The 24,211-nt window shown below is 38.0% G+C and overlaps 1 protein-coding gene across 3 annotated transcripts in view; it reads left to right on the top strand.

The window, feature by feature from the left end:
• The window catches only part of GALNT2 (polypeptide N-acetylgalactosaminyltransferase 2), a 92,550-nt gene that overhangs the window by 33,100 nt on the left and 35,239 nt on the right, over window positions 1–24,211 (top strand). For 2 of the 3 annotated variants that reach the window (XM_054819906.1, XM_054819907.1), the window contains 2 exons: window positions 17,137–17,227; window positions 23,017–23,170. In XM_054819906.1, the coding sequence (XP_054675881.1) occupies window positions 17,137–17,227; window positions 23,017–23,170 (245 nt within the window). Of the gene's footprint in view, window positions 1–8,226; window positions 8,246–17,136; window positions 17,228–23,016; window positions 23,171–24,211 lie in introns of those variants that run through there. The other variant, XM_054819908.1, reaches the window with a different exon arrangement.

Below are 24,211 nucleotides of genomic sequence, written 5' to 3'. Positions count from 1 at the left end.
TGCTTACTATTCACAAGGCTTAAAGTGCGGTTGCCAGCAAACTATTTCAGAATACTAAATTCACTAGACAAGTCTTGAATAATTGTCATAAGACTTTATATCCTAGGCTTAAAAAAACCTGCTCTGCTTTTTATTTGCAGTGGTGTCAAGGGTATCTCATTATTCCATAAATACAATTTTACCATTAATTAAAACACTTCTGAAAAATAGTGCAAAAGGATATTTGAAAATCTAAAAATTGAATTACCTTGTTTCTCTTCAGCAATGCTAGCAGCAGTGGTTTGCAGTCAGTGGAATAAACTGATGCTTAAGACAGAATCGATACCTTCTATTAAAGTGAAGTGTAAACTGCAGTGTACGAGTTTCTGTGTAAGTTTATCTTTGCCTCAAGTAGGTTGATTTTGTAAATGCCAGATCTTCCTGTGTCCAAAACTAATCAATAAACCTGTCTGCACTGCTTCAGGGTTACTGTAACCAGTAATGAACCAAGATTATTCTCAAAGTTGTTGTTTGTAGTCCTATGTTTAGCACTGTTGTAGAACTGAAGATAGCCATCCCAAATTATAATACATAGCGTTAGCTTCACCTGAAAATCCCAACAGTAAGCAATTCCTTTTTATACTGCCAGCAGTCAAAAACATTTGGAGCAAGGGAAAGGGACAGCCTTGTGAAATACAGGATCAGAACAGGTTTTGATGTTAGGTTGAGGAAGTAGAGCTGGCGGCTTTCAAAAGCAACGTAAGAAACCGCTGCTAGAACTTGCTCCTGTTTGTGTTGCAGCTTGATTCAGTGGCAGCTGATCAGTTTGAGCATCAAAGAATTCAACTCTGGTTGTAAGGGCTGATTCATCATCTTAGAGGAAAGAAGTGTGAGTGCATGAGTGAAAAAGAAAAATGTGGAAAAGGTTGGAGTCACCAAGCAATATTGCTCAGGGCTGGCAAAAAGTAGCAGATACCTGGCTTTTGTAAAGTAGCATTCTCTAGTTCAGCAGCTGGAGGACTTAATGTATGTCTCCCCCTCCTTTTCTTTTAAATTATTTGTGAATGTTGCTTTTAGTGCTTGTGTGAATTTAGGGGGTTTTATCTTTCAGAATTTTCTTTAGCACTTCATTTTTTCAACTTTAATCTCAACATGTGAATAATATCCATCAACAGAACAGCACACGCTTCAGGAGCAGGTGACGTAATCTATGTCTCTGTCTTTATCTGTGCTTTCCTGCAAGTGCAAAATAAATGAGTTTTCAAGTGGTCTATGTTTTTAATAATAAACCTTTTAAAGTTGCTGTTATCTGAAACATATGTATCCAGTAGGGAGAATTAAATGTCAAAGAAATACTTGCTTTGAATTGTTGCTTGGTGGTTCTGAAGTTTTCCTTCATTTTCTTCAGGAGTGTTTTTGCACCTGGGTATTTTTTTAGCCTTCCTCCTGCCCCAGAAAACTCTTTTGATGGACTGTGCCATTTACTTTCCTTCCTTATTCTTCTTCCTCCTCCAGCTTTTGAATCTGTTGTTCAATTCAAAATAAACTTCAATTATTTCATCTTTGTCAAGTTCTTTGAAACTAGACAATGTAGTAGATAAGGACAGATCAGATTATGATATCCCTGAAAGAACAAATGTATTGTGAATTGCAATATTTGTAACTCCTTAGGGGTTAAGATGGCAAAGCCTAACTTCTCATGGCCTTAGCTTGTAAATGCTGCTGCTTGCATAGTTCTGTTATCTATTCTGGTCTTACTGAAGTCTTAAAAATGATGGTAAAGCTGCATTTAGGCTGCAACTCCACTATTAATCTGGCTATGAGTCAGAATTTAAGGAATTTGACAGATCATGTTTACTCATTAGTCTAGAAATAGCTTTTGAATTATTAGTCTGTGTAAGTGAGAAGTAGGGCTGTGCTAAGTACTAGCTCTGTGAAGCTCAGTTTCACTTGTATGCTGTGGCTCAATATGTTGGTGCTTTTTTTCCAAAATACAAATAAAAAGTGGTTAGAAATTAGAGCAATGTGTGGATCTTTAAAATTTGGTGGCTCTAACTTCTGGATAGCATAACTAATCTGAAAATTGAAGCCAGTTTACTACACCTAGTTTATTTATCCACACTATTCAGAACAAGTCATTAGGAAGATAAGATAGTACCTGACAACTTCTGACTCATGTAGCGTGAATCCCTCCAAGTTTGATGAACTTGCTTCTTATTCTCTCCTCTAAATCTTTTAGGTGAAACAAACTCTTCTAGGACTTAAGAAATATCCAGAAAAGTTGTTTTGGTCTGGATGTGGGTTTTTTTGTTGGGGTTTTTTTTGCCTTAGAGGATCTAGCTTTCAGGCTTGAGATACTAGATGCCTACAGCTATAACCTGTTGTTCTCAGAAATATCATCATTCAGCCTTGAAGTGAAAGGCCTGGCTGATGAAACTTGACATTCCTAATGCCTCATTGTGATGGAGAATTATGGATGATTTGAAAGAACAACAATGACGTAGTTTAAAAAGCCAGTGATGCAACTGTCTTGATATCTACATGTAGTATCTCACATTACTACTTGTTCTCTTCATCCCCATGTTTGAACTGCTGGGGCTAGACAGCTGTTTTATGTGTTTGTAAAGGATGAGCCTGCTTAAAGTTCTATGTAAAATGAGATTCTGTATAAAAGAGCAATTAAACCATCTCTACAATCAGCAAAAGTGGAAAATACAGCCATAGCAATCTGATTGCACAGCCCAGTGTTGAAAACTATATGTTATGTATGATGAGATGTCACTAATAAATTTAGTCAACACAGTGGCACTTGATAATGGTGTGTGAGACTGATTTAAAGACAGCGATTGCCTTTTTAGTCAGAAAGAAGGTTGCGATCCTGTAGAGTTGATGTTCTAGTTGGATAACTATTGGAAAAGAGTAGATGAGTCAGATTTCAGGTGTGAAGTGGTGTTACTGCTGTGCAAAACTGAGGACCACATCTGCAGTGTATGTGAGGGCATAAATAAAACCCATGTTTTCGGACTGATGCAAGGAAAGAAAATGTTGCTGTCTCAAATCATGTATTTTTTTTCCCCCTGAGTATTTTGTGGAATAGCCAATACTAAAATAATCCTCACTCCCTTCCCACCACATCAGCTATTTCATTCTGTAAGTTCTGCTACTGTTTTGACTGTTACAGACAATGAAATGAAAATGATGAGAAATAAAAAGTAATATCCTATTAATATGCTGTGGTTTAACCTGGCAGGTGGCTAAACACCACATAGCCGTTGGCTCACTTCCCCTCTGTCCCAACAAGTGGGATGGGGAAGAGATTAAAAAAAAAAAAAAAGGTAATATTCCTGGGTTGAGATAAAGACAGCTTAATAGGACAGAAAAAGAAGGGAAAATAATAATATAATAATGATAAAAATATACAAAACAAGTGGTGTACAATGTAATTGCTCACCACCCTCTGACCAATGCCCAGCCACTCACCAAGCAGCAGCCCTCGGCCAGCCTTCGTCCTTATTTCTATACTGAGCATGACGTCATATGGTATGGAATATCCTTTTGATCAATTTGGGTCAGCTGTCCTGGCTGCGTCCCCTTCCAGCTTCTTGTGCACCCTCAGCCTACTCACTGGCAGGGCAGTGTGAGAAGCTGAAAAATCCTTAACTTCATGTAAACACTGCTCAGGAACAAATAAAACATCAGTGTGTTATCTACATTATTCTCATCCTGAATCTAAAACACAGCACTATACCAGCTGCTAAGAAGAAAATTAACTCTATCCCAGTTGAAACCAGGACATAATGAAACATAGACTCTTTATGGTCATGAGAGTTAAACTATTTTTTTTTTTTTAATGATTTGTAGTGTTAGATACTTACCGCATTACCTGACTGTGTCTTGCTTGATTGACCATCTCAACATATGAATGAGTTAGGATGTTCATATAGAGTAACTAAAATATTTGCAGCAGTGCAGTGACCTTTCTCAATATGAAGCTTGCTGGACAGTATAAGCATCAAACTGATAACCGTATTCTTACTGGAGCTAATTTGTGATTTGGAGCTGCCTTCTATTGTATAGACGTACATTGTCTTTCCTGAGTATCATGTAGGCTTTACTCTCTCATCTTTAAGGACTTTTCTAATACACCTGACAATGTATTTTTCAGGAAGCTGAACACACCGTTTTATTCTACCAGCTAAATTTGAGAATGCTTCTGTGGCTTGGGTTCAAGACAGTTGATACTACTATTTTTTTTTCCTTAGGTTTTGTGAAATCTTGTTGCTTCTCCTTAAGTTTTTTTTCTTCTTTGGGTTAATGTATCTCTTAATTTTATTATTTGCTGTTGTGATTAGGATTTCAACTCTTCTCTCACTGCCAGAGAGCAGTTAAGTTGGGGGTTATTTTTGTCTTCTAGTGGTAGCTCAAATTACTTATTAGGATTTCTGTTGTGCTTTCGAAAGTGCACTTGGTCTCCCACCCTGTGCCTGCCCTCATTTTTCTACCACAAAGTGAGTCTGTGATTTGAGTTCATTTCTGGCTGCTAATGTGAAAGGGTACTTCTCTCTGTGTGTATGCAGGTGTGTATAATTTGTGTGTGCATATACATGTATATATGCATGTATGCACATGAATTTAAGGAGTCTTTCTCCTCATCCTTTTTTATTTTTTTTTAAATTTTTTCACTTACTTTGGGATGACTTCTGGCTTAAATGTCAGTTATATGGGCATATCTAGTGAGAGGAGGCAGAGCGCTCACTGTTGAAAATAGTGGGGTAGTACGTATTGTGGAAACAGTACGTGATAGGAGTGGTGTTTTACTCTTATCTTTTATATAGCATTCATGACTTCCAAAACAGATATGGCTTTTACGGCATCTTTTGGCTTTTTCCAATGTTAAGGCTAATATTCCGTTTCCAAGTGGGTAGTAAAAAACCTTGTTTGAGCTAATGAATTCTAGAAAATGGTAGCTCATAAAATTCTGCTGAAGGGTTTAAATTTCAGCTTTCAAAAAATTCTAATAGTTTGAGTTAGGCAGCCTTAAAGTGGAATCTGAGTTGGAGTCATCATTCCTGTTGGAGTCTTTTGAGTTGTTAAATTCCAAGACTTTTCCTTATTGGTAGGTTTGAGAGCAGCACAAAAGCTGTCTGAGCTGCACCTGGTTTAGCTGTCATGCTTGGATCAGCCTTTAGTTCTGGCTTTCCCCCTCTTAGGTCAGCTTCTGTGATAAGGGCTCTTTGTGGAGGTTGTGAGAGATCTCCGCAAAGGGTGCACAGTTGGTGACCTCTCCTGTGAGGGACTGCGGATGAATAGGCCATAACTTGAGCAGACTTTAGGCCCCGTCTTCTTCTTGCTAGGCCTTAACATCCAGGAGGAGGTTTCCCACCTCTTTTTAGAATGGGATTAACTCCAGTGTGCCTGTATAGTGTGAAATTGCCTTCCAGCTTGCTGCTTGCAAGTGTACAGAATTCCTGGGATGCTTCAGTAAATAGCCCAGTTCTAAAAATCTTCCCCTTGTTCCTGAAAAACTTGTTTTCCTATGAACAGGTTTGTGTGGTGTTAGCTTTCTCGCAACTGAAGGTTATGTTCTCCCAGGTCTCAGATACGTCTGCTACACAGTGGAAATCTTGAAGGCTTTGCACGCAGGACCTAAATCATGTCTAAAGGGCTCCATTTATACACTTGGTATAAAATTTAGCCGCACAAAGCTGTGGCTCCTCTCTGTGCCTAACTCTCTGCATTTGCTCAGGGCTGAACAAACAGGATCCTAACTTGAAGGAATGTAATTTCTGAGAAAAGCACAGACAAACTAATGAAACACGGTTCAGAGGAAAAGCAGTGCTATGTGCTAGGAGCAGAATGCATAGCAGCAAGGCGCAATGCCCGATTTCCTGACTTGAAGTTGTGGGTCTGTGCGTGGTTGAAATTTTACTAATAGAGTGCTCTGATATTGGTTTCCTGTAATAACATCGGTTTGCGTGTTAACCTTAGATAAAAAAAGCAAGCTTTTTTTTTCCAGTTGGCGTCTTATTGCAGAACGATGTCTTTCAAAGGTATCATGTTGTATAGTTTTGTTCTGTGGTGAGCAGAGATACAAAGATCTGCGTTGCCTACTTCAGATAAAAATCTTAGTACTAAAATTGGGCAGAAAGAATTTGAAGCAAGAATAGATATCCCTTATCTCTGTAGTGATTAGTATTTCTTCCTTCTGATGCAGGGGTCTACCTTTCACACTTGTCTGGTTTGTGATAGACATTCATTTCATTATGGGATTAAGCTTTGATTAGGTAGTCCAGAGTATTTCAGATGAACGATGCTGTCTAGGTCTGGCAAAACTAAAAGATGTTACTGGCAATTATCTGTGTGAATTTTGTACTATGGAGCCTTTGCATTCAAATATTTGTAGGTATCACTTATTGTCAGAATTTTTGGACTGTACTAAACCTTTACACTTGTTATGGACAGTATTTTTCATATTTTCTTTTTTAAATAAGAATCTGCAGTTAAACACTGATGCTAAATAGTGATCCTACATGTGCTGTCATGTGCCCAGAGCTGCAGAGACTTGTCCATAAATCCTAATGTTGGGATGGAAGGAAAAATATGCAGTTATTGAAGGCAGAAGTCATCTGTCAAATGCAAGCTTGTCATAAGGCTATTTAATTAGAGGAGTTACTAAGTAATTTTTCAGACTTCTGGGACTTACTCCATCTGTTTATGTTCAAAGATGTCCTCCTTGAAAGAGATTGAAGGAAATAGTTCCCTTGTTTTTCAGTGGCTCAGTTTTTGAATCTGAAGATTAACCTTTTCTCCTTTTTTAAAAAGGTTAAGATTTTAAGTCAGTCTTGCTTTTTTCCTCCTATTGTTTTCTTAGAGAACAAAGCAATGTTTTTACATGCTACAGAAAAGATCCAAGGCACAGCAACTTTAATTCCTTGTCTCAGCCTATATATATGCCTGCGATAACCTTCTTTAGGGCTGAGGAAACATGGGGTAATGTGTTGCTTCATTGCATCATAACCCTGCAGATCTGATCCAGCAAAACACTCAACCTGTTAACTGCCTCTTGTTTTTCTTTTTTTTTTCTTTTTTTTTTTTCCTCATCCAAGGTAGCTCTCTTGGATCCTATTTCTGTGTTGTTTTGTTATAATAGTCACTTTGTTCCCTTTATGAACAAACTGTGGATGTGACTGCCGCAGCAGTTTTGCCTTTACATATACTTGCATTTCTGATAAATCCTTTTGATCTCAGTTACATTTGCAGGTTTAAATATTTATAAAACAAAATTAAGCTGAAAATGGTTTAGTTCTAATTGCTTTCCCTTTCTGCGCTCTCTACTTAAAGATGTGTGTAAAGGCACAGGAGTGGGGTTTTTTTTCTTCCATTCTTCCCTTCTGTCCTAGCTGGTACTTGCCTACTGCTTCCTTCAGAAATAAATAGATGGAGAATTAGAAATACCTGAGTTACTGGAATACTTCAGAATACTTAAGATAGTGGATGCATACATTTTGAGTTCTGCTTATTTATTCAACCTTGTGCTTTTCTTTCAATTATTTAACTCCAGTTTCCTGGACTTCTAGAAAATAAAAGACTTTCTCATGTGCGTAAATACTAAAGCATGGCACTCTTTGCTTTCTGTGCTTTTCTTTCCCTCCCTCTCCTGTGGAAAAGCTTTTTTTTTTTTTTTTTTTTTCTCCTTTAGAGAATCAGTCTTAGAGCTAAGAGCAAGCAGTGATGAATTGAATTCAGAGAGGATTAGGGACAGGACTTTGAAATGCAGGCTAATTCAGCAGACACTTCTGATATTGTAGAATTAACAAGAGATGGCATTAAATCATGCCTGAGCATTTGTTGGAGTAATTGCCTTCTTTCAAGCAGAAAAATATGTAGTGGTTTTGAGTGATGGGTGGTTTAATGTTGTAACTAAACTTGTAATCCTTTACATGTAATGGCAGCACCCCTTTCAGCACTTTTTTGCTGGTTACCCTGGCTGCTGCTCCCCTTGCATCAAATACCTCAGGATAATTTAGTGGTTGACCTTGTGGTTTAAGAAAAAAAAGCCGAACCAGTGAAATAATACATCCATACATCCATACCTCCTCCCCAGCTCACTATCAAGTCAGCTGAATGAACTGGACCACCTGATCTGCCACACCAATGTCTATAAGGGGAGAAGTGGGGACAGTCCAGAGCTGAGGATGGAGACGTGGTGCAGTGTGAACAGCCCCTTTCAGCAGCAGCTGGCCTTTAAGGCAGCTGACTTGTCAGGGTAAGTGGCACCAACTACACGCTTGCTTTGCAAAGCATTGCAGCAGTTTAAGATTATATTGTCCTTCTGGTTTCTTCCCCTTGTTGGACTAGTTGTTCTGTGGGATCTTTCATCTGCTGTAAGTTAAACAGGGGTTTAGTATAATCTTGTTAATTTTTTTAATGACTAACGTGCCTGCTGTATTCCTTGAATCTGAATTGGGGTCTGTGTACTTGTATTAAGCTACTTGAACATTCAGATTTCACACTTGGAAAGCGCTCAAGCAAGAAAATGAATACCCACAGTAATTCTCAAAGAAAAGCTATGGACTTTGAAAGAAGCACAGGAGGCAGGTACCGTTTGTGCATCAAGCCATGCCCTACTCTTTTGGGACCTGTCACCACCTTTTCTACCTTGTCCCATTCCAGAAACTGATCAATTAAAACAATCCAACAAAAAAAAAATTAAAATATTCTTTGGAAACGTTATAAAGCATGGGAAAAGCAGAAGGTATGAGATAGACCTGCTAAAATTAATGCTACTGCCTGAGTATGTACCTTGAAACACTTTTTAACCCATGTGAGACATGATGACAAAATGCTCCCTGGAGGTGGACATTCCAATAAGATGATTTTAACAAGTTGCAAAGGGCAAAGTTTTGTGATGTCTTCCTTACTCTTCTTTTTCACTGTTGAATCTTTTTTTTCTGGCATATATATAACAGATCAGATCACTTGGCTCCATGAACATAAACACCATTGCTGCTGAGTGTGCACTTGCTGTGTAAATTGTGGAACTATGTGTCTGCACTGACAATTTCAGAATATAAGGCTGTTTGAAACATTATTTTTAAAAAACCCCATGAATTAACTATTGAAGGAAATGTCTTATTTTGTCTCCATCAGTCTTTTTTTTGGGAACTAAAATTGAGCAATAATAGACTTAGATGTTTTCTTGAATTTAAATAATCATTGCAAATGTTTTGTGATGTTTTATTTGCATAGTCTGTGGCAGGTAGTGCAGACAAGTGAGGTGTTTTGGTCTTTTTTTTTTTTTTTTTTTTGAGACATGGTAAATTTAACAGGAAATACTGGATACTGTTTCTGACTCCCTGCTGCCACCCTTAGAGATGGCTATTCCTTGCTTTCAAAGTTACTGGTGCACTTGAGAGTTTACCCTTTCTTCAGTCCCAGTACCCTTAAATGTTTCTCCTTTTTTGGATTTTTCCCCTCTCCCTCCTCTTTTTTTTTTTTTTCCCCCTCCTGCCATCCACCCTTATACATTCACACAACTTCATGAATCATGAGGATTTAATAGCCTTAAAAAAACCAGCACAGCCTTTTAATGGCTCCTCTGCAGTGTTTCAGTTGTGCTCGTGTTCCTTCTGGTGTACGAGGCTTTCCCCTCACTTCTGCTGTGTCTGTGGAGACCTGACAGTCCTTCCACGAGTCAGAGCGAGATTCTGTTTTACTTTCTGGTCCTTGAGCACTTCACAGCAAGTGCTGGTCCTGCTTCTGTCTGTGGTACCCTCTGCAGAGATTTTAGCTTGGTTGGTAGGGCTTCTTTAGGTGTGGTAGACTTGGGTTAGCTGATGTTGTTAGAAATAGCTGCTGGCAAGAAGATGTGTTCTTATCCGCACACACTTTATCTGAGCAGGGAGGTGTGTTGGTGCGCTGTCTTGGCTGTGCTCTCTAAGGACCACTTCAGCTCCAACAGCTCTTTTTCACCGTACAGCTGAAGAAAACAAAGGGTGTGTTGTAGGTTTTTGGGTTTGTGAGTGTTTTGTTTCCTCTTTCCGATGGTATACTAGCTTGCCAATTTTATAAGGCAAGTAACGTTTAGGTTTTTTGCTTTCTTGATAGGTGGCAAGGTTGATCACTTAGTTTAGATGCTTATTGCTGGAGTGGATGAAATCTTTGGCCAAAAGGGAACATGGTTTGTTAGACGTCACCTGGGGCTGGATACCTGAATTCTTACAGAGCTGTTAGTGTTGTGGGGTTTTTATACCTTTAGGTTCACATTATAGGATATCAGATGCTGATAGAATTTATCGTTTGTTATAAAATACTGAAATACAGCCTAGAACTACATAGCATTTGTTGGCTAATCAATTAACCCACTATATATTAAGACAAAGTGGTCATTTGGGGGATAAGTCATGCTGTCACTGTTAGGTTATCTTCAAATTTTAATTAGTTCTCTAAAATATACTGAAATGCAAATCTTCATATTTAACAGCTTGCCTGTTCTTAAAAGCTTACTGACTGAATAGCCCTTTTTGCCCTGCCTGGGGGTTTCTGTTGCTTGTTGGCTCTTGCCAGTTGAAAAAGTTTGTTGTGCCCAGAAATGTTAAATGAAGTTGAACCAGAACTTGCAGTTGATCCCATTTACTGTACAAATAAACCTGCTGCTGCAAAGCTGGATCAGACCCGCCTTGGAGACTATGTATACCTTTATACCAGAAACTTCAGATAAAGTGTTATTTTTGTCTAATCCATTCTGAGTTTATAAAATGTCAGGTTTTATAGTTGTTTCAGTACTTCAAATAGTGCCGGTAAGCTCTAAAATATGTACTTTGCCTTAAGTAAAGGTAAAATTTCAGAGAAGGTAAGGCACTAAGGCATTTAATTTTGTCTGAAGACTACAGCTTACAGTAATTAGCATTTTCAAAATGTTTTGAGTGTGTTCACTGAGAGTATATCTAAACATATTTCCTATATATGAAGCAATCAAAGTATAATCTTGATTACTTTTTTCCCTTTTTTTTGGAGAATTTAAAATTGCCTTCTTGTATGCATGAGGGATGTGTGTTTGTTCCCCCCTGCTGGAAGCTTCTATTTTTGGTTTGAATATTCAAGCATATGAAAGGAATGTACCTTTGGCAGCGATTTACTTAAACTGAGTAAAGGAATAAGAATGAAAATTAAATCATCTTTGCTGTAATAATTTCAGACATTATGGCTAACAGTAGTAATCAAATATCGCAAAGTATATATGTTTTCAGTGTTTTCTGTTTATGCTTTGCTTCTTGGTGTACTCAGAAATGTCTGTTTTACTAATGCTAAGCAAGTTGGCAATCAAAGGAAGTCGCATTTGTTTATGGAATATTTCCTGCTTGTGTTGCCTGTAAGCAGCAGTTTTCCAGGCATTTTCAGAGCACGCATTATCTCAGTTTCATACAAAACATTTTTGCTGACAAGGGAAGACATGGGTGCCCCATAATGTAATTATGTTAAATTGCTAGAGTGCTTGCCTGGCACGTAGGAAAACTGGATTCATTTACTACAGCAAGAGAGAGTGGGAGTCATGTTTCTGAAGACGTCTTGGAAGGCAGCAAGCGAGCGTTGGGTCAGAAAGCAAGCCAACATGCTGGACTCTGTCCTCAGATCCTCCTGGGTTAGGAGGAACTGGCGCTTCAGAGCCTGCTTAGCTAATCTATAAGCATCCAATGTCATATCTAATTAAAAGATTGTAAACTGAACTGGGGGGAAAAAAGAGGCAGATATTAAGTGCTAGCAGTAGCAAAGAAGATTGGGCTTTGGCTGTGTCTGTGGCTTAGGCTGCTGTCTGCTCGGCTTTGAGTCCTTTTCTTAGGTAACTAAGCTCTGTAAGGAGCTTCATGTTTGGTTTAGGGATCTGAATTGCAGCAGGCATTAAACAGTTGCAATGCCAAGTGCTGCTCTACATAACATCAAAGTGCTTCTGTGTATCTGGCCCCAAGTACATGATCAGAACAGAAGTATATGCAGTGCTGAGAGGAGTGTCGTCTGCAGCAAGAGCACCCCTTCCAAAATCATAAACTGATTTGACTGATCTGTACTGCATGATGCAGCGAAGCCTTGTATTAGGCCAGCTGGATCAAATGTTGTTCTTTGAAGATGCTGCCAATATTCGGTTTCCTCTTAGAAAATCATCAGTAGAAGAAAATCTGTCTGCAGTTGGCCCTTGGCCAACATCTTAAAAGCAAGTACCAAAACACATATTAAGCTTTAGCGTGTACTTTGTGCCATGAAGCCACATTTCTCAATTATTCTAAGTGTATGCTGGCAAGGCAAGTAGATCTTTGTTTTATTCTATGTAATTCCCCGCTTTATATTCTGCATTAACTTCTTTGAAAAGTTGTGCTGGTAGGTGGCGATGAGCAAAGCAGTTGGTTTGATGTGTGTCTGGGATAGCTGGATGACTTTTAGCCCATGGCTAGCGCTGTGTGTTAGCCTGTGAGATGTTTTCATCTGGCTTGCTGCTGTTTCCATGGAAGAGACCGTGAGCAGCTGTCCAGGTAGCCCGTGGTGCAGTCACAGCTCCCATCCATCTCCTGTGCCCCAATGTTGCATGTTGTTCAGCATGTGGCTTGGCTGTGAGAGGGATGGCTTGTATTGGAGGCACATTCAGCTCCCAAGTAAGATGTTTTCAACCACAAGAGCTTTGCTGAAGTCCGTGTTGACTTGCCACTTGTAAGGCGTGTGATATCTTAATATATCTAGTGATCTTACATGTTGCTAAGTTGTTCTTTTGTTGATAGGAAGCCAGTGTGGGATAGAAATCTCTGCTGTAATGAGGTCTAATACATAGCAGTTAAATGTCAAATCCGTGATACTTGAAACTTTAATTAAAAGAAAAGTATTGGAAGACAGAAATAGGAAAAATGGTAGTGGTTTTAACTGGTTTTTGTATAGGAGCAATACCTAGAGACTTGGATCAGTTTAATATCCTTTTTTTTTTTTTTTTTTGTGCCAAGTGAAATAACAATTGACAAAATGCTAATTGCTTTGCAATGCTTGTAAGGAATGTAGTACTCAATGCAAACAAATATACCAAAACCAGAAGGGTAAGTGGTCTGGAAGATCTAAGTAATGGTAATGAAATTATCCACTAACGTACATATGTGTATAATTACAGCTTTCTAAACTCAAATGGCACTAGTTTTAAATTTCTTGTTGAATATGATCGTGTCTTGTTGTAGATGTGTGGAAATGCTGTAAAAATGTATTTGAATTTTGCTTTGCATTTGTACTACCTCATCATCCCTTTCCCCACACCAGAGCAGCTGCAGATGTGTAACTAATCATTTTGTGAAACAATTATTTCAAGTCTAGTTCTTGAAACTGGAGTTTTGCATTGCATCTTTGTCATATCTCAAATTCAATCTACAGGGTAGTCTTAATGGGGTGAGTGAGTTGAGCAGTAAAAGAAAAGTGGTAATAGCAAGATTTGTAAACTGATATAGGCTTTCTGAGGCATACAGAGTTTACCGTATCCTGAAAGAAAAAGTTGCTGCACTTCAGTGATTTATCAGCCTAAAAAAAAACCCCTAAAATACCTCTCAAATTTATTCAATTTAACCATAATGAATTCTGGTTATGGTTTGCAAGGAATGTTTTAACAAATTGGTAAGTAAATGTACATCACCTTAACTTCTGAGCTTTTGGCGTAGCAAAGGTATTTAGGTAATTGAATTTAAAAATTACATTTAATTTAGGTTTATTTGGTACATCTAAAATACCACTACAGTACTGTTGTAAGATTTCCCACTGAATGGAGTTGAAAGGTTGCAATTTTTGTTTCTTTGACTGTTACCTGGTACTGAATCAGGAATTAATGGGAAGCAGTGACATGACGTGTAATTAATGTATGCCAAATCCCCACAACACATGTGTTTATAGGTGGCGTGTACTTAATTTGATGTTGCTATGTGTCCTGGCCTGAGAAAATGACTGCATGAATAATGACCACAAATGTATAACTCTAGTGGTGTTCCATGTTCATCTAATGTTTGGTTAGTGCCTATGCTAGTTGGCCAGCTACCTTTTTATTTTTTAATAAGCTCAAAATACTTGTCCAGGTATATTTACATATTTAGGTTGTAGCCTCATATTGTCAGCTTTTTTTAGTATGCCAGGAAAATATTAAAGTATTAAGTATTAATAGTATTTTAATACAGAAAAGGCATTAGCCTTTTCTTAATTTTTATTTGTTAAATCTCCTTCTTGTGCTCTCATGATTAAAGAGCTGTGCCTTCTCTTAAACTATTTCAGTTGCTTTCAATCTTGCCTTAAGCTTAGCTTTTTGTATGAATGACTTTTGTTGGTGCAAGCATTATCTTCTACCAGGAAGATTACTCATCAAATGCAAGGGGCTTTTTAAGATCACAGTAAGAGTTGAGATTTTGTTTCACTCTAAGCAAGCTGAAAAAGCAACTCTGTCCTGTGGTGACGACATAGGAATGTCATTTGACCATGATTCATTCGTGTATTGCACCAAATTAGCACACCGAAGCAATTTACAGTCAGAGATGTAAAGAAATTGGTTGTATTTGTTTATGGTTTTAATGTTTGCTTTCTTCTCCTTTTGTGCAATTGAGTTCTTTCTAAAGGGTATAACATACTGTTTACCCCTAAAAGGCACGGGATGCCCACACGTACCTTCCAAATGCTTAATTAGGTGAAAGTGCTTATAACAGAGCATCAGTTTTAACTTTTCTTGGAGAAATAAAATACCACAAAGCCCTAATCCTGGGCACAAAGGTTTGAGGTTAATATCCCATACTCTCCCATCACTGTACTGTCTTAAAGGGAGTCCTAGGAGGGAAGTTGACCATCCGGCAATCTGCGGTGGGAACTTTCATCCTGGTAGCTTGGCTTGCCTCAGAATTTCTGAAGGCTGTACCCACGTAGTTTCCTAGAAGCCTCAAATTTATAAGAATTCAAATTGCCATTTAGCTATAAGATCTCTAAATCTAACTTTGCCTTTGCTAGTTGTGTTTTGGGTTTTTTTGGAAAACAAAGAACAACAAATCCCACAGTGAAATAACTTGATAGATAATTATGCTTAATGGCACATGCTCTTCAGCTGGAAGGATTAATGGGAAGGCAGAGCCCCCCCCCCCCCCAAAGACTTAAATGGGAGGGAAGGAGAGAGGGAGGGAATGAGGAAGCACTCAATAGTTTCTGTTTAACTACAGGAGAAATCGTTGCAATTTTTCTGATTGCTTAATGTTTTGCATTTAGTTTTTAACTTATATAGGTATTTTTTTAGACTCATTGCAGTAATTTGGGACAGTGAAAAGCTTTGTGGAATTTTGCACAACTTGATGTTCTTATTGGGAAGATCTTTTCTTCCAGCTGCAGTTGATACTTGCACTTAAGGGTTTCCATAGCGTTGCTATCTCTAAAATGGTGCACAAAGCCAAATAGCTCGTGAAGTACAACTTTCTAAAACCATAGAAAGCTTCTGTTTCAATGTGTTGGTGGGACTCAGTGCACAGTGACAGATAATTTCCCTCACCAGCATGAGCCATGATCATTTTCTTGAAACGTGTTGTGTGTTTTTTGGAGGTGGTTTTTTTGGTGGTGGTGGTTGTTGTCTTAAATCTTTCTTTAAGCAATGTTATTGACCTCCACGAGGCCCAGTGGACCAAAGCATGTACCAACATGGTGAAATGTAGTAGAACCATCTGCAGAAATTCCTTCTTTCTAGCATCCTCAATGCATGATGCTATGAAAAACATGCATTTGTAGCATTTGATTTTTAACTAATTTAGTGTTTACATGGCTGCTTTTCTCTAAAAGTTATTAACAATAACAAAAAAGCATCAGTATTCAGTTTTGCATTTCAGTATGTTATAAATCAGATGCTGACTTATGTTGGAAAATTCAGACGTGTGGGGACGTGCTGAAATGCTATCATTTGTGGTTGAAATGTTCCCCAACATGAATTTGGCCTGTTCCAACTACTTACTATTCTACCCCAAAAATTCTCAGCCGTGGCTTAGGAGCTGGGATGGCAGAGACAGTTTACAGTATGCAGTTTGTACACTATCACCCTGTTCTGGAGACTCTGACAGATTCCTAGAAGAGATATGAACTGTTCTGCACTACTTGGCTTCAGTGCCTGGTAATGTTTTTAGGTGCACTTGCTGATTAGTATAGGCATAGGATTGTATCTTCTTACGTGATGTAGTAAAGGTGTTGTCTTTAGTAGGGTTGTGCAAATAAAACTGGTATTATAATTGGGACTTCTTCAATGCAGATGTAGAAAAAGAAACAGAATTTCCTTTGGCAAGTGTGCAAAAACAACAGAAGCTGATGGCACAGTTGGCTAAGTGTAGTGTGCAAATTGGCATACCATTGCTAATTATCTTTTTTAAAAAAAGTTACCCTCTTCTCCGCTTCTTCCAAATGCGTAATGGGATCATTCCAGCTTGACATCTTGTATTTTTGTGGTAATGAGCAGACAAGAGTGTGGGGTTTTTCTTTTGTTGAAAGAGAAATAAGGTTTGTAGATTCACAATAAATGTTGGAAATTGGAGGAGAGGGAGATAAAACTCTTCCCACCTCCCTCCCCCCCCAGTTATTATCAATATTACTGGAATTGTAAATCCAGTGGAGTTGACTCTGAAGCCCAGAATAAGCTCCACTGAAATGAACACATGAAAAGAGCAACTTGAAGATATTTTGGAAGGCTTTTTCCAATAGGAAGGCTGCCACTCGGGATATAACTCCTAGATAACCTGACTTCTCTTTTTCAGATAACTTACCTGTTTGGGCTGTTCCTTGCTGGAGTAGGGCTTTCTTCAAGTTTTGTTTAATCTTTTTGCCTGTATTGCTTATTTGAGTATTGCCAAGTTATAAATAAATAAATCTTTCCTAATACATTTCCTTCTTAAAGATTTTTTTTTTTTAAATAAGAATTGCTGCATAAATTAAATGCAAAAGCCTATCTTAAATTTTTGTTCTATTTTTTGTTTTTCAAGTAATGGAGGAAATAATCCTTTCTCTTAAAAACCAAAGTTAGCTCTGTGGACCACTTCACAAATTAAAAATCCACAAAACTTAGTTATTGCTGTTTGCTTTGAAAACACAAAATTAAATCAATTAAGGAGATTATTTTAAAGATTATATCCTTTTTTTCAGGAGGACCCAAATGATATCGACCCCAAAAGGAAAGACGTGCGTGGCAATGATGGGGAGGACAAAGCACAAAGTGTGGAGACGCTACCTCCAGGTATTGCAGTAATGTTTGTTGCGGAAGATCCATAGCCATAAAACATTTATCCTTGAAAGCCATAAAACACAGCAGTTGTTCTGATTATAATCATGCTTTGTAGTTTGGAAGTGCTTGGATTATTTTAGCAATATGTACTTCTCTATTCTTAAAGCTTCACCTTCCTTAAATCTTACCTGCTTCACTGCTCCTTTGGGTTTAAAACCGTAAAGAATGTGACTCTCTGCTAGTATGTTTGTATTGTCCTGCAATAGGTTTGAGGTGCCATAAAAGCCTCTGATACAAAAGTAGTCCATTTCTCTTGGTGGATATTGCTGGCAGGCAACGGACAAGTCGCCTTGGGACTGTTTCCAACTGAAGATTCAGCCAAGGTTCATACTTTTTTAGTTTTGTCTTGTGTTTAATGTGGCAGATTTTCCTGAGTGGTGTACCTTATTTTTCTCATACTTGCTCAGTATTTGTCACAGGCTGGCAAATAAGATCAACATAAGTTTTGGTTTATTTGCATGAAATGGTCTTATGCCTTGAGGATGAGCTAGGAAAATTAAGTGTTAAGGAATCTTCATTTCATGTGACTGCTTCCATGAACTTCTTTCCTGCTTAACTGTTTCACATCAATGAGATTTAATATATAGCTAGAATTGCCATACTAGGGAATACAGAAATAGTAAAATGGATTTGAATATTTTACACTGTATTGAAAAGGTTTGCCATACAAGGAGGACAACTTCTGATCAAATAGCTTCACAACACGTTTTACTTTTCTTCTGTTAACCATAATGTTTAGCTTACAAATTTGTCTTAGCCAAGCATTTGAAATGCTATGAGGTTTTAAAGAAAGAACTAATCAAGGTAAACTTGCCTTTAAGCACCTGGAAACTTCCATCCCCAATAACGCGTAAGGAACTACTTTTGTTTTACAATTTTAGACCTGGTATAGTATAAGCTGTTTGACATTCATGGCTTATTTCCTGTAGCCTTTGGCCTACCTTGTCTTAGCTGCTTTCTGGAGAGGGGGAAACAAGATTCTGGTTATGTATGTATGCTTTTCTGGCAAAAACTTTACTTCGTGCATGAATTGGAAAATAAATCCTAAAAAGTTGAAGAGCCTGGCTTATGTAACATGGTTTCTGGCAGATCTTTTCAAGTATTTTTTTTCCCCCTTAACAGAACTCTCTGCAAATATCGTTACTGGGATTATAGGTCAGCCAATTTTGCACCTTCCAGCTACTATTCTTGTTTCCCCTTTTTGAAAGGTTGTTTATGTATTCTGGGCCAAATGCTATATACTTCCTTTAAGACATTCCTTTCTCAGTGGCACTAAGTAACCATTTGCGTATTAAAACAAGTGGGAAGTGTCGCAGGTTGAAAGGGAGAGATATCAGAAGCTGGAAGGGTTGAAGCTAGAAGTAAAATGAAGTGTAAAGTAGAGCAGGTCAGGGCTTTTTCATTTCATCTGTTGATTAGTAATCTCTTCTGGCTTGATTTAACAGGCAGGAGAATTGGTTACTGCGAAGTAGTATGAGAGTCTCAAATCAAACATCAAAGGCTACACAGAATTATGCACTCTAAAATCACTATTTTGATTATTTTCAATTTGTGTAGGCAAACTTTTGAATCTTTATGGCAATGAAGCTTGGAATTAATATTTCTACAGATTCTTTGCACTGCTTTAAAGCAAAGTGATCAAATTTTAGGAGGGCTTTGGTTCAAAACTTTTCTTGCTTTCCACTGAGGTTAGGAGACCTGTAGTTTAGGTTTCAGCATTATGCAGTGTAGTATCTTTCAGAACTTCTCAGAATTAAGGAATTGTTTATTATCTTTATCTTTGAAATGGCTTTATATAAAGATTAGATGGTTTCTTTTACCCTTTTGTACATCAGAGTGTATCTATCCTTTGTCATTTGATGACTTTTTTTTATATGCTGCAAAAGCCTAATTCTTGTTTTGTGAAAATAGTGGTATTTAGCTCTTGTAGTTAGAAAGACCGACCCCGAATGGTCTGCATAGGTCTGCAAAACTGTATAACCAGTTTTCTGTAATGATAGGAGTTTCAGCAGTTACTGAAACAGCTCTTTTTGTTAGTTAATGAAGATCTGGAATCTCTTAATACCTGTAAGTGAAAATAATCATATTTATATCGACTATCCTACTGCTTTTCAGCTGTATTGAGTCAATAAGGGGGAGTGCAAGCTATTTAGGGGATTTTGTATCCATCTATTCCTGCTCTTTGTTGCCTGCTACTTGGCTGTGCGCAGATTTATCTGCTACGCTTTTTTCTCTTCTATCTAGCTTCGAGCTGCTCTTGCTGTTATCTGACTTTTCCCTAATAGATCTGATTCATATTGCACACGGTTGAAAGGGCCTTCTGCCTCCTTCCTGGATCCTGAAGCCAAATTCACTTGTTCTTATATTCTGTGGGCTGTCACTGCTTTTCAGTAAATTTAGCCCTATGAAGTGGTCTGCTTGCTTTCTTCTCAAATTTACTCTCTGCTTTCTGGACTAGTGTCGCATTTGTTGGTTTTAAAGTCTTGGAAAATGGTAAATGACACATTTTAAATTATTTATATCAGGCTCTACTTGGATGGAAACTGGAATGGAATAAAATGTACCAAACTAGCACTATTTTTTAAATACAGCTACCTATTACAGAGCAAAAAAAAATCAAAATGTATTTTCTATTTAAAATCAAGCAGCTTATTAAAAATAATAGCAGTTAATTGCACTGTTTTTGTTGATTGCCTGCACCAAGACTTCAGAGTTGGGAAATACCTGGGACAAAAAGAAGCAGCTTTGCTGGAGTTCACCTTCTTTGCTTGAATTTGAAGTTACAAACTTGCTTAATTTAAGTTTGAAATCATGTAGCTGTGTTTTCTGATACTCATTCCACCTGGCAAAGTCACTGAAACTCAGGAAACTACAGAGCCAGCCAACTCCCCGGAAGAAATTAAATCAAACATGCTCTTATCTGTGCACCCCAGAGAAGTATACAACAGAAACAGTACCTATTATTGGAAAGGGTTTGTTAAACCACTTGTAACTTCAAAATTTAGTTGATAAATTGTCAGAAAGGCAAGCCTTTCAGCAAAAGTAAGGCTGGACAGTATACTTACCTTTTGGATCAGCCTTTCATTTTCCAGCAGTTAACTTGAGCTGTTAGCACTTGTAACCATGTGGGCAGCTCACATTGCAAGTTGTAGTTCATAAAGAACGCAACGTTGTTTAAGAAGAATGCTTGTGACAGCATTGCCCTTACCACTGATGTGATGTCCTCTTGTGTTTTAGCTGCTCTTTCCCTGGATGGAAGTCAACTGGAGGAGTGGATGGGGGTGGCAATCCCAAAGCAGGCACAGCATTAAAATCCATTGGAATTTGGAGTGTTTGAAAGTCCTATATAAATGCATTTCAAGTGTAGATTATGTTTTGCAAAATGCACTAAAATCTTTATTTTTAGACTGGAAAAGCAGTGACATGTCCTGTATTTCAGAAAATATTCAACATATGTTCCAAATTGAAGCTGTATTATAAATTAGAAGCAAGGGTGATAATATGGTTTAGTTACCAAGGAGGTTGCAAAAGCTTTGGGAAACGTGAAGAAGAGAGTTATATGGGGAGATGATCTTATGATATCTGTTTCTTCCAGCTTCCTGAATCAAGCCACTCTTGCATTTTGTATAGTTTTGTTGCAGGTGAGGTTTGGTGTAATTTTTGTAAGTAACTCTGTTGGGTTATTTGCAGTGTGATAGCTGGCTGAGGTGTAAACTTGTCTTCAAAGTAAGTTTCTGGAAATATTTTGAAGAACAAACTTGAAAGGCTAAGAAGAACTCTTGGCACTCTGTGGACTACCAACAGCAGCTGTAAAGTTTCCTTTTTAGAGTTCTTTCAGTAACTGGAATTTGAAAATCTGTATTTCTCCCCCCTACAGTTATTGTCCTGTAGTTTCCCCTCTGGGCTGCTTCACCAAGTGCCTATTAAATGTTCTGCAGTTTGTTTTTAACTCTGTAGTTCTGGCTTCTGTGTGTGTGTGTGTACATGTTTTAACTTCTTTAGGATGGTAATTCAGATGTAAAAATAGTTGCTTAGTATTAGCTGGCTAGCTGTTAAACCAGTAATCCAAAAGTATGGGCACTTTTCTCTTACTCCATGACTGTACTTGGATGTTGGAAGTTTCTTAAAAACAAACCAACCAATCCAAAACCACCTACTCCTCCCCCTTCCCCCACTCCCCTTGATATTTTTGCCTTACAACCTCCATCACCATCTGATAACCAAATCACACCTTGGGTCCAAGTTGCTTTTGTAGATGGCTCTACAAAAAATTTTAAGAGAATTTTTAAGTTGGTGGTATTTGTCTGGTTAAACAACAGACAATTTTTTGGTTTAATGAGGGAAAGTGTTCTTTCAATATCAAAATCTTCTAGCAGGGGTTAATGCACCATAATTGGGGCATTGCTATGGCTAAGAAGCTGTAAATGAGACCTGCCTTAGTTTCCACGCTGTGCAGGTTGAGAGACAGCAAAGGCAAACCTTGAAACATCTGAGCAACCTCTGACTCTGGTTAATAGCTGTTAAATAGTATTCCCTCTATGCATGTGAGCTTAGTTAAGGATATACCTGAGCTATAATATTTGTCTAAAAGCTGAACTTGAATGGAGGGACATCTCTGCAACCTGCTACTTATTGAACTTAATTTGAAAGCACCTCAAAAACGTTGTATGTTAATTATGAAAACAACGAGTCTTAACTCCTCTCCTCTGTAATAAACAGTGACCCCAAAAGACGGCTATTGCTTTGTTGTTTTTTTTTTTTTTTATGCCAACGGCATGCTGTGTTCACCACAACATGCTTGCAGGAGATTATCATACACATCCATGTTAAAACAAAAATGTCTATATTGCATTACAATTTGAGTTCTGATTTTGAGTTAAAGGTGATATTGATTTGCTGTAGGTAGCATAAGTTTGGCTGTCAATAGGCAAAAAAGTAAACGTTCAAGCAGAGGTAAGAACTGATAGTTTTAAGACATTTGGTAGAGATCACACCATTGTTTTACACCTGAAGATGGTGAATGTCCTGAAATTTTGTTCCTGGCAGCTGGATGCTAATCTAACTTTCTGTGTTAGTGCCACAACCAGTCACATAACAACACGGTCCTTGTAGAAGAAGGATTAATCTGTGAATCAGTTCTGATTGTAAAGGAGGTTGCAGTTAGTCATATTGAAGAGTGATCTAGTGCTCTGCCAACATGAAATGCTGTTTTTTGAGAATGTTGCCTTGTACTTCTAAAAGACCTGTTCCTCAAATGGTTTGATTATATCTGACTGTGTTTTTACTTATGTAATGAGACAGGACATTGAATTAGAATGTCTTTGAATTCTAGACTGGATCTTTAAAAAAACCCTGTTTCTTGGATAACTTTATAGCCAGGTCATCTGCCGTATTAATGTCTGTCGATATGTGGAGGGTTTTTTTTTAACGGCAATTATGGTAGTTGGGGTTAAAACAAACAAAAAAAGCCAAAGAAAACTGACAAGATGAAGCATGGTCTGGTGATCACTTGTATAAACTGAGATCTGTACAATCGTTCAATTTTATATTAATGTTCTAGAGGAATTTAACATGCAAAAGTGACTGTTGATGTTACACTGTTAATAATACTGTTGAGGTTTAATTAGGTCGTTGCAAAATTAAAAACCAAGCTATTTCATCAGTTATATTTGGATTGTTGAATGCTGTTCTTTAAATTGCAAAGACTGAATGTGGGATATCTTCCTGGTTTTCTATTGTAGGAAAAGTTCGGTGGCAGGACTTTGATCAAGATGCTTATGTTGGCGCTACCATGGTGCGATCTGGTCAGGATCCATACGCCCGCAATAAGTTCAATCAGGTAGAAAGTGACAAGCTGCGAATGGATCGAAGCATTCCTGACACTAGGCATGATCAGTAAGTGCCAAACTGAGCCATGTTTGACTTGGATTAACCTTTTTGTATTTATGGCTTTTGAGCAGCAGGTGGTTTTTCTAAAGCAGGAGCTCTCCAGCTTTCGAAATGACAGGAACAATAACTGTGGTGTGATCCTTGAACAGTAGGTTAAAGAACAATGAATCTTATTCAAGTTTTTCTGTTTCCATGACTTCCATCAGTGTGTATTCTATATCCAAACTGGTGCTGCATTTCAGTCTCTTTTTGTTCCTGTTTATCTGATGGCTTTTCTTGGTTTCTACCTTTGTAAGTCTCTTCCACTGTGAGGATAATCAAACAATGGAGCAGGTTGCCCAGCGAGGGTGTGAAGTCCCCGGGCTTAGAGATATTCAAAGCCCAACGCACAGCCTGCTGTAGCTGGCCCTGCTTTGAGCAGGGAGTTTGGACTAAGATTTCCAGGGACCCCTTTCCATCTCAGTCACTCTGTGATTCTGTTCTTCTAAGGATGTGATGATTGTCAACTCCTGACCTAAAGGAATCCATTTATGCAGACCCTAGTGAACATAGGACAGAATTGCACTTCAGATGCTTAAAAACTTTTGCTATGTCAGGATGCTTGTGCAGATTCAGGAAGTAGTGTACTTCAGAGTAAGGAAAAATACTATTTTCCTGTGGGTAGAGAAGACTTTATGTAAAAAAGGGTTTGAGTGACTCGCACGAATCTTGTTTAAGCAGAATTGATTAATATTAAACCAACAGTTGCTCATTAGGACCTCCATAACTTAAAAATAACAAAAGCAAGTTGAACTTGGCTTTAAAAACTAAGGAAGCATAGTCTCAAAGCATAAAATTAGCCAACTGTGTGTAGTTAATTTGCATACCTAATTCTGCAGTTAGAATGAACATACATACTCAGCTTTGTAGGTAGAAGAAGCTGGAGGGGACACCAGAGGGAGATAGAAAAGGAAGGTGCCTGTTTTTCCTCTATAAAGCTCTTTAATCAGGAATGGCATAGCAAAGGAGGCTTGTATAAAAAACTCAGACACTTGCTGTGTCATTTTA

This window comes from Grus americana, chromosome 3 (genome assembly GCF_028858705.1).
Source record: "Grus americana isolate bGruAme1 chromosome 3, bGruAme1.mat, whole genome shotgun sequence".
Taxonomy (NCBI): domain Eukaryota; kingdom Metazoa; phylum Chordata; class Aves; order Gruiformes; family Gruidae; genus Grus; species Grus americana.
This window is presented reverse-complemented; position numbering and strand designations above follow the sequence as displayed.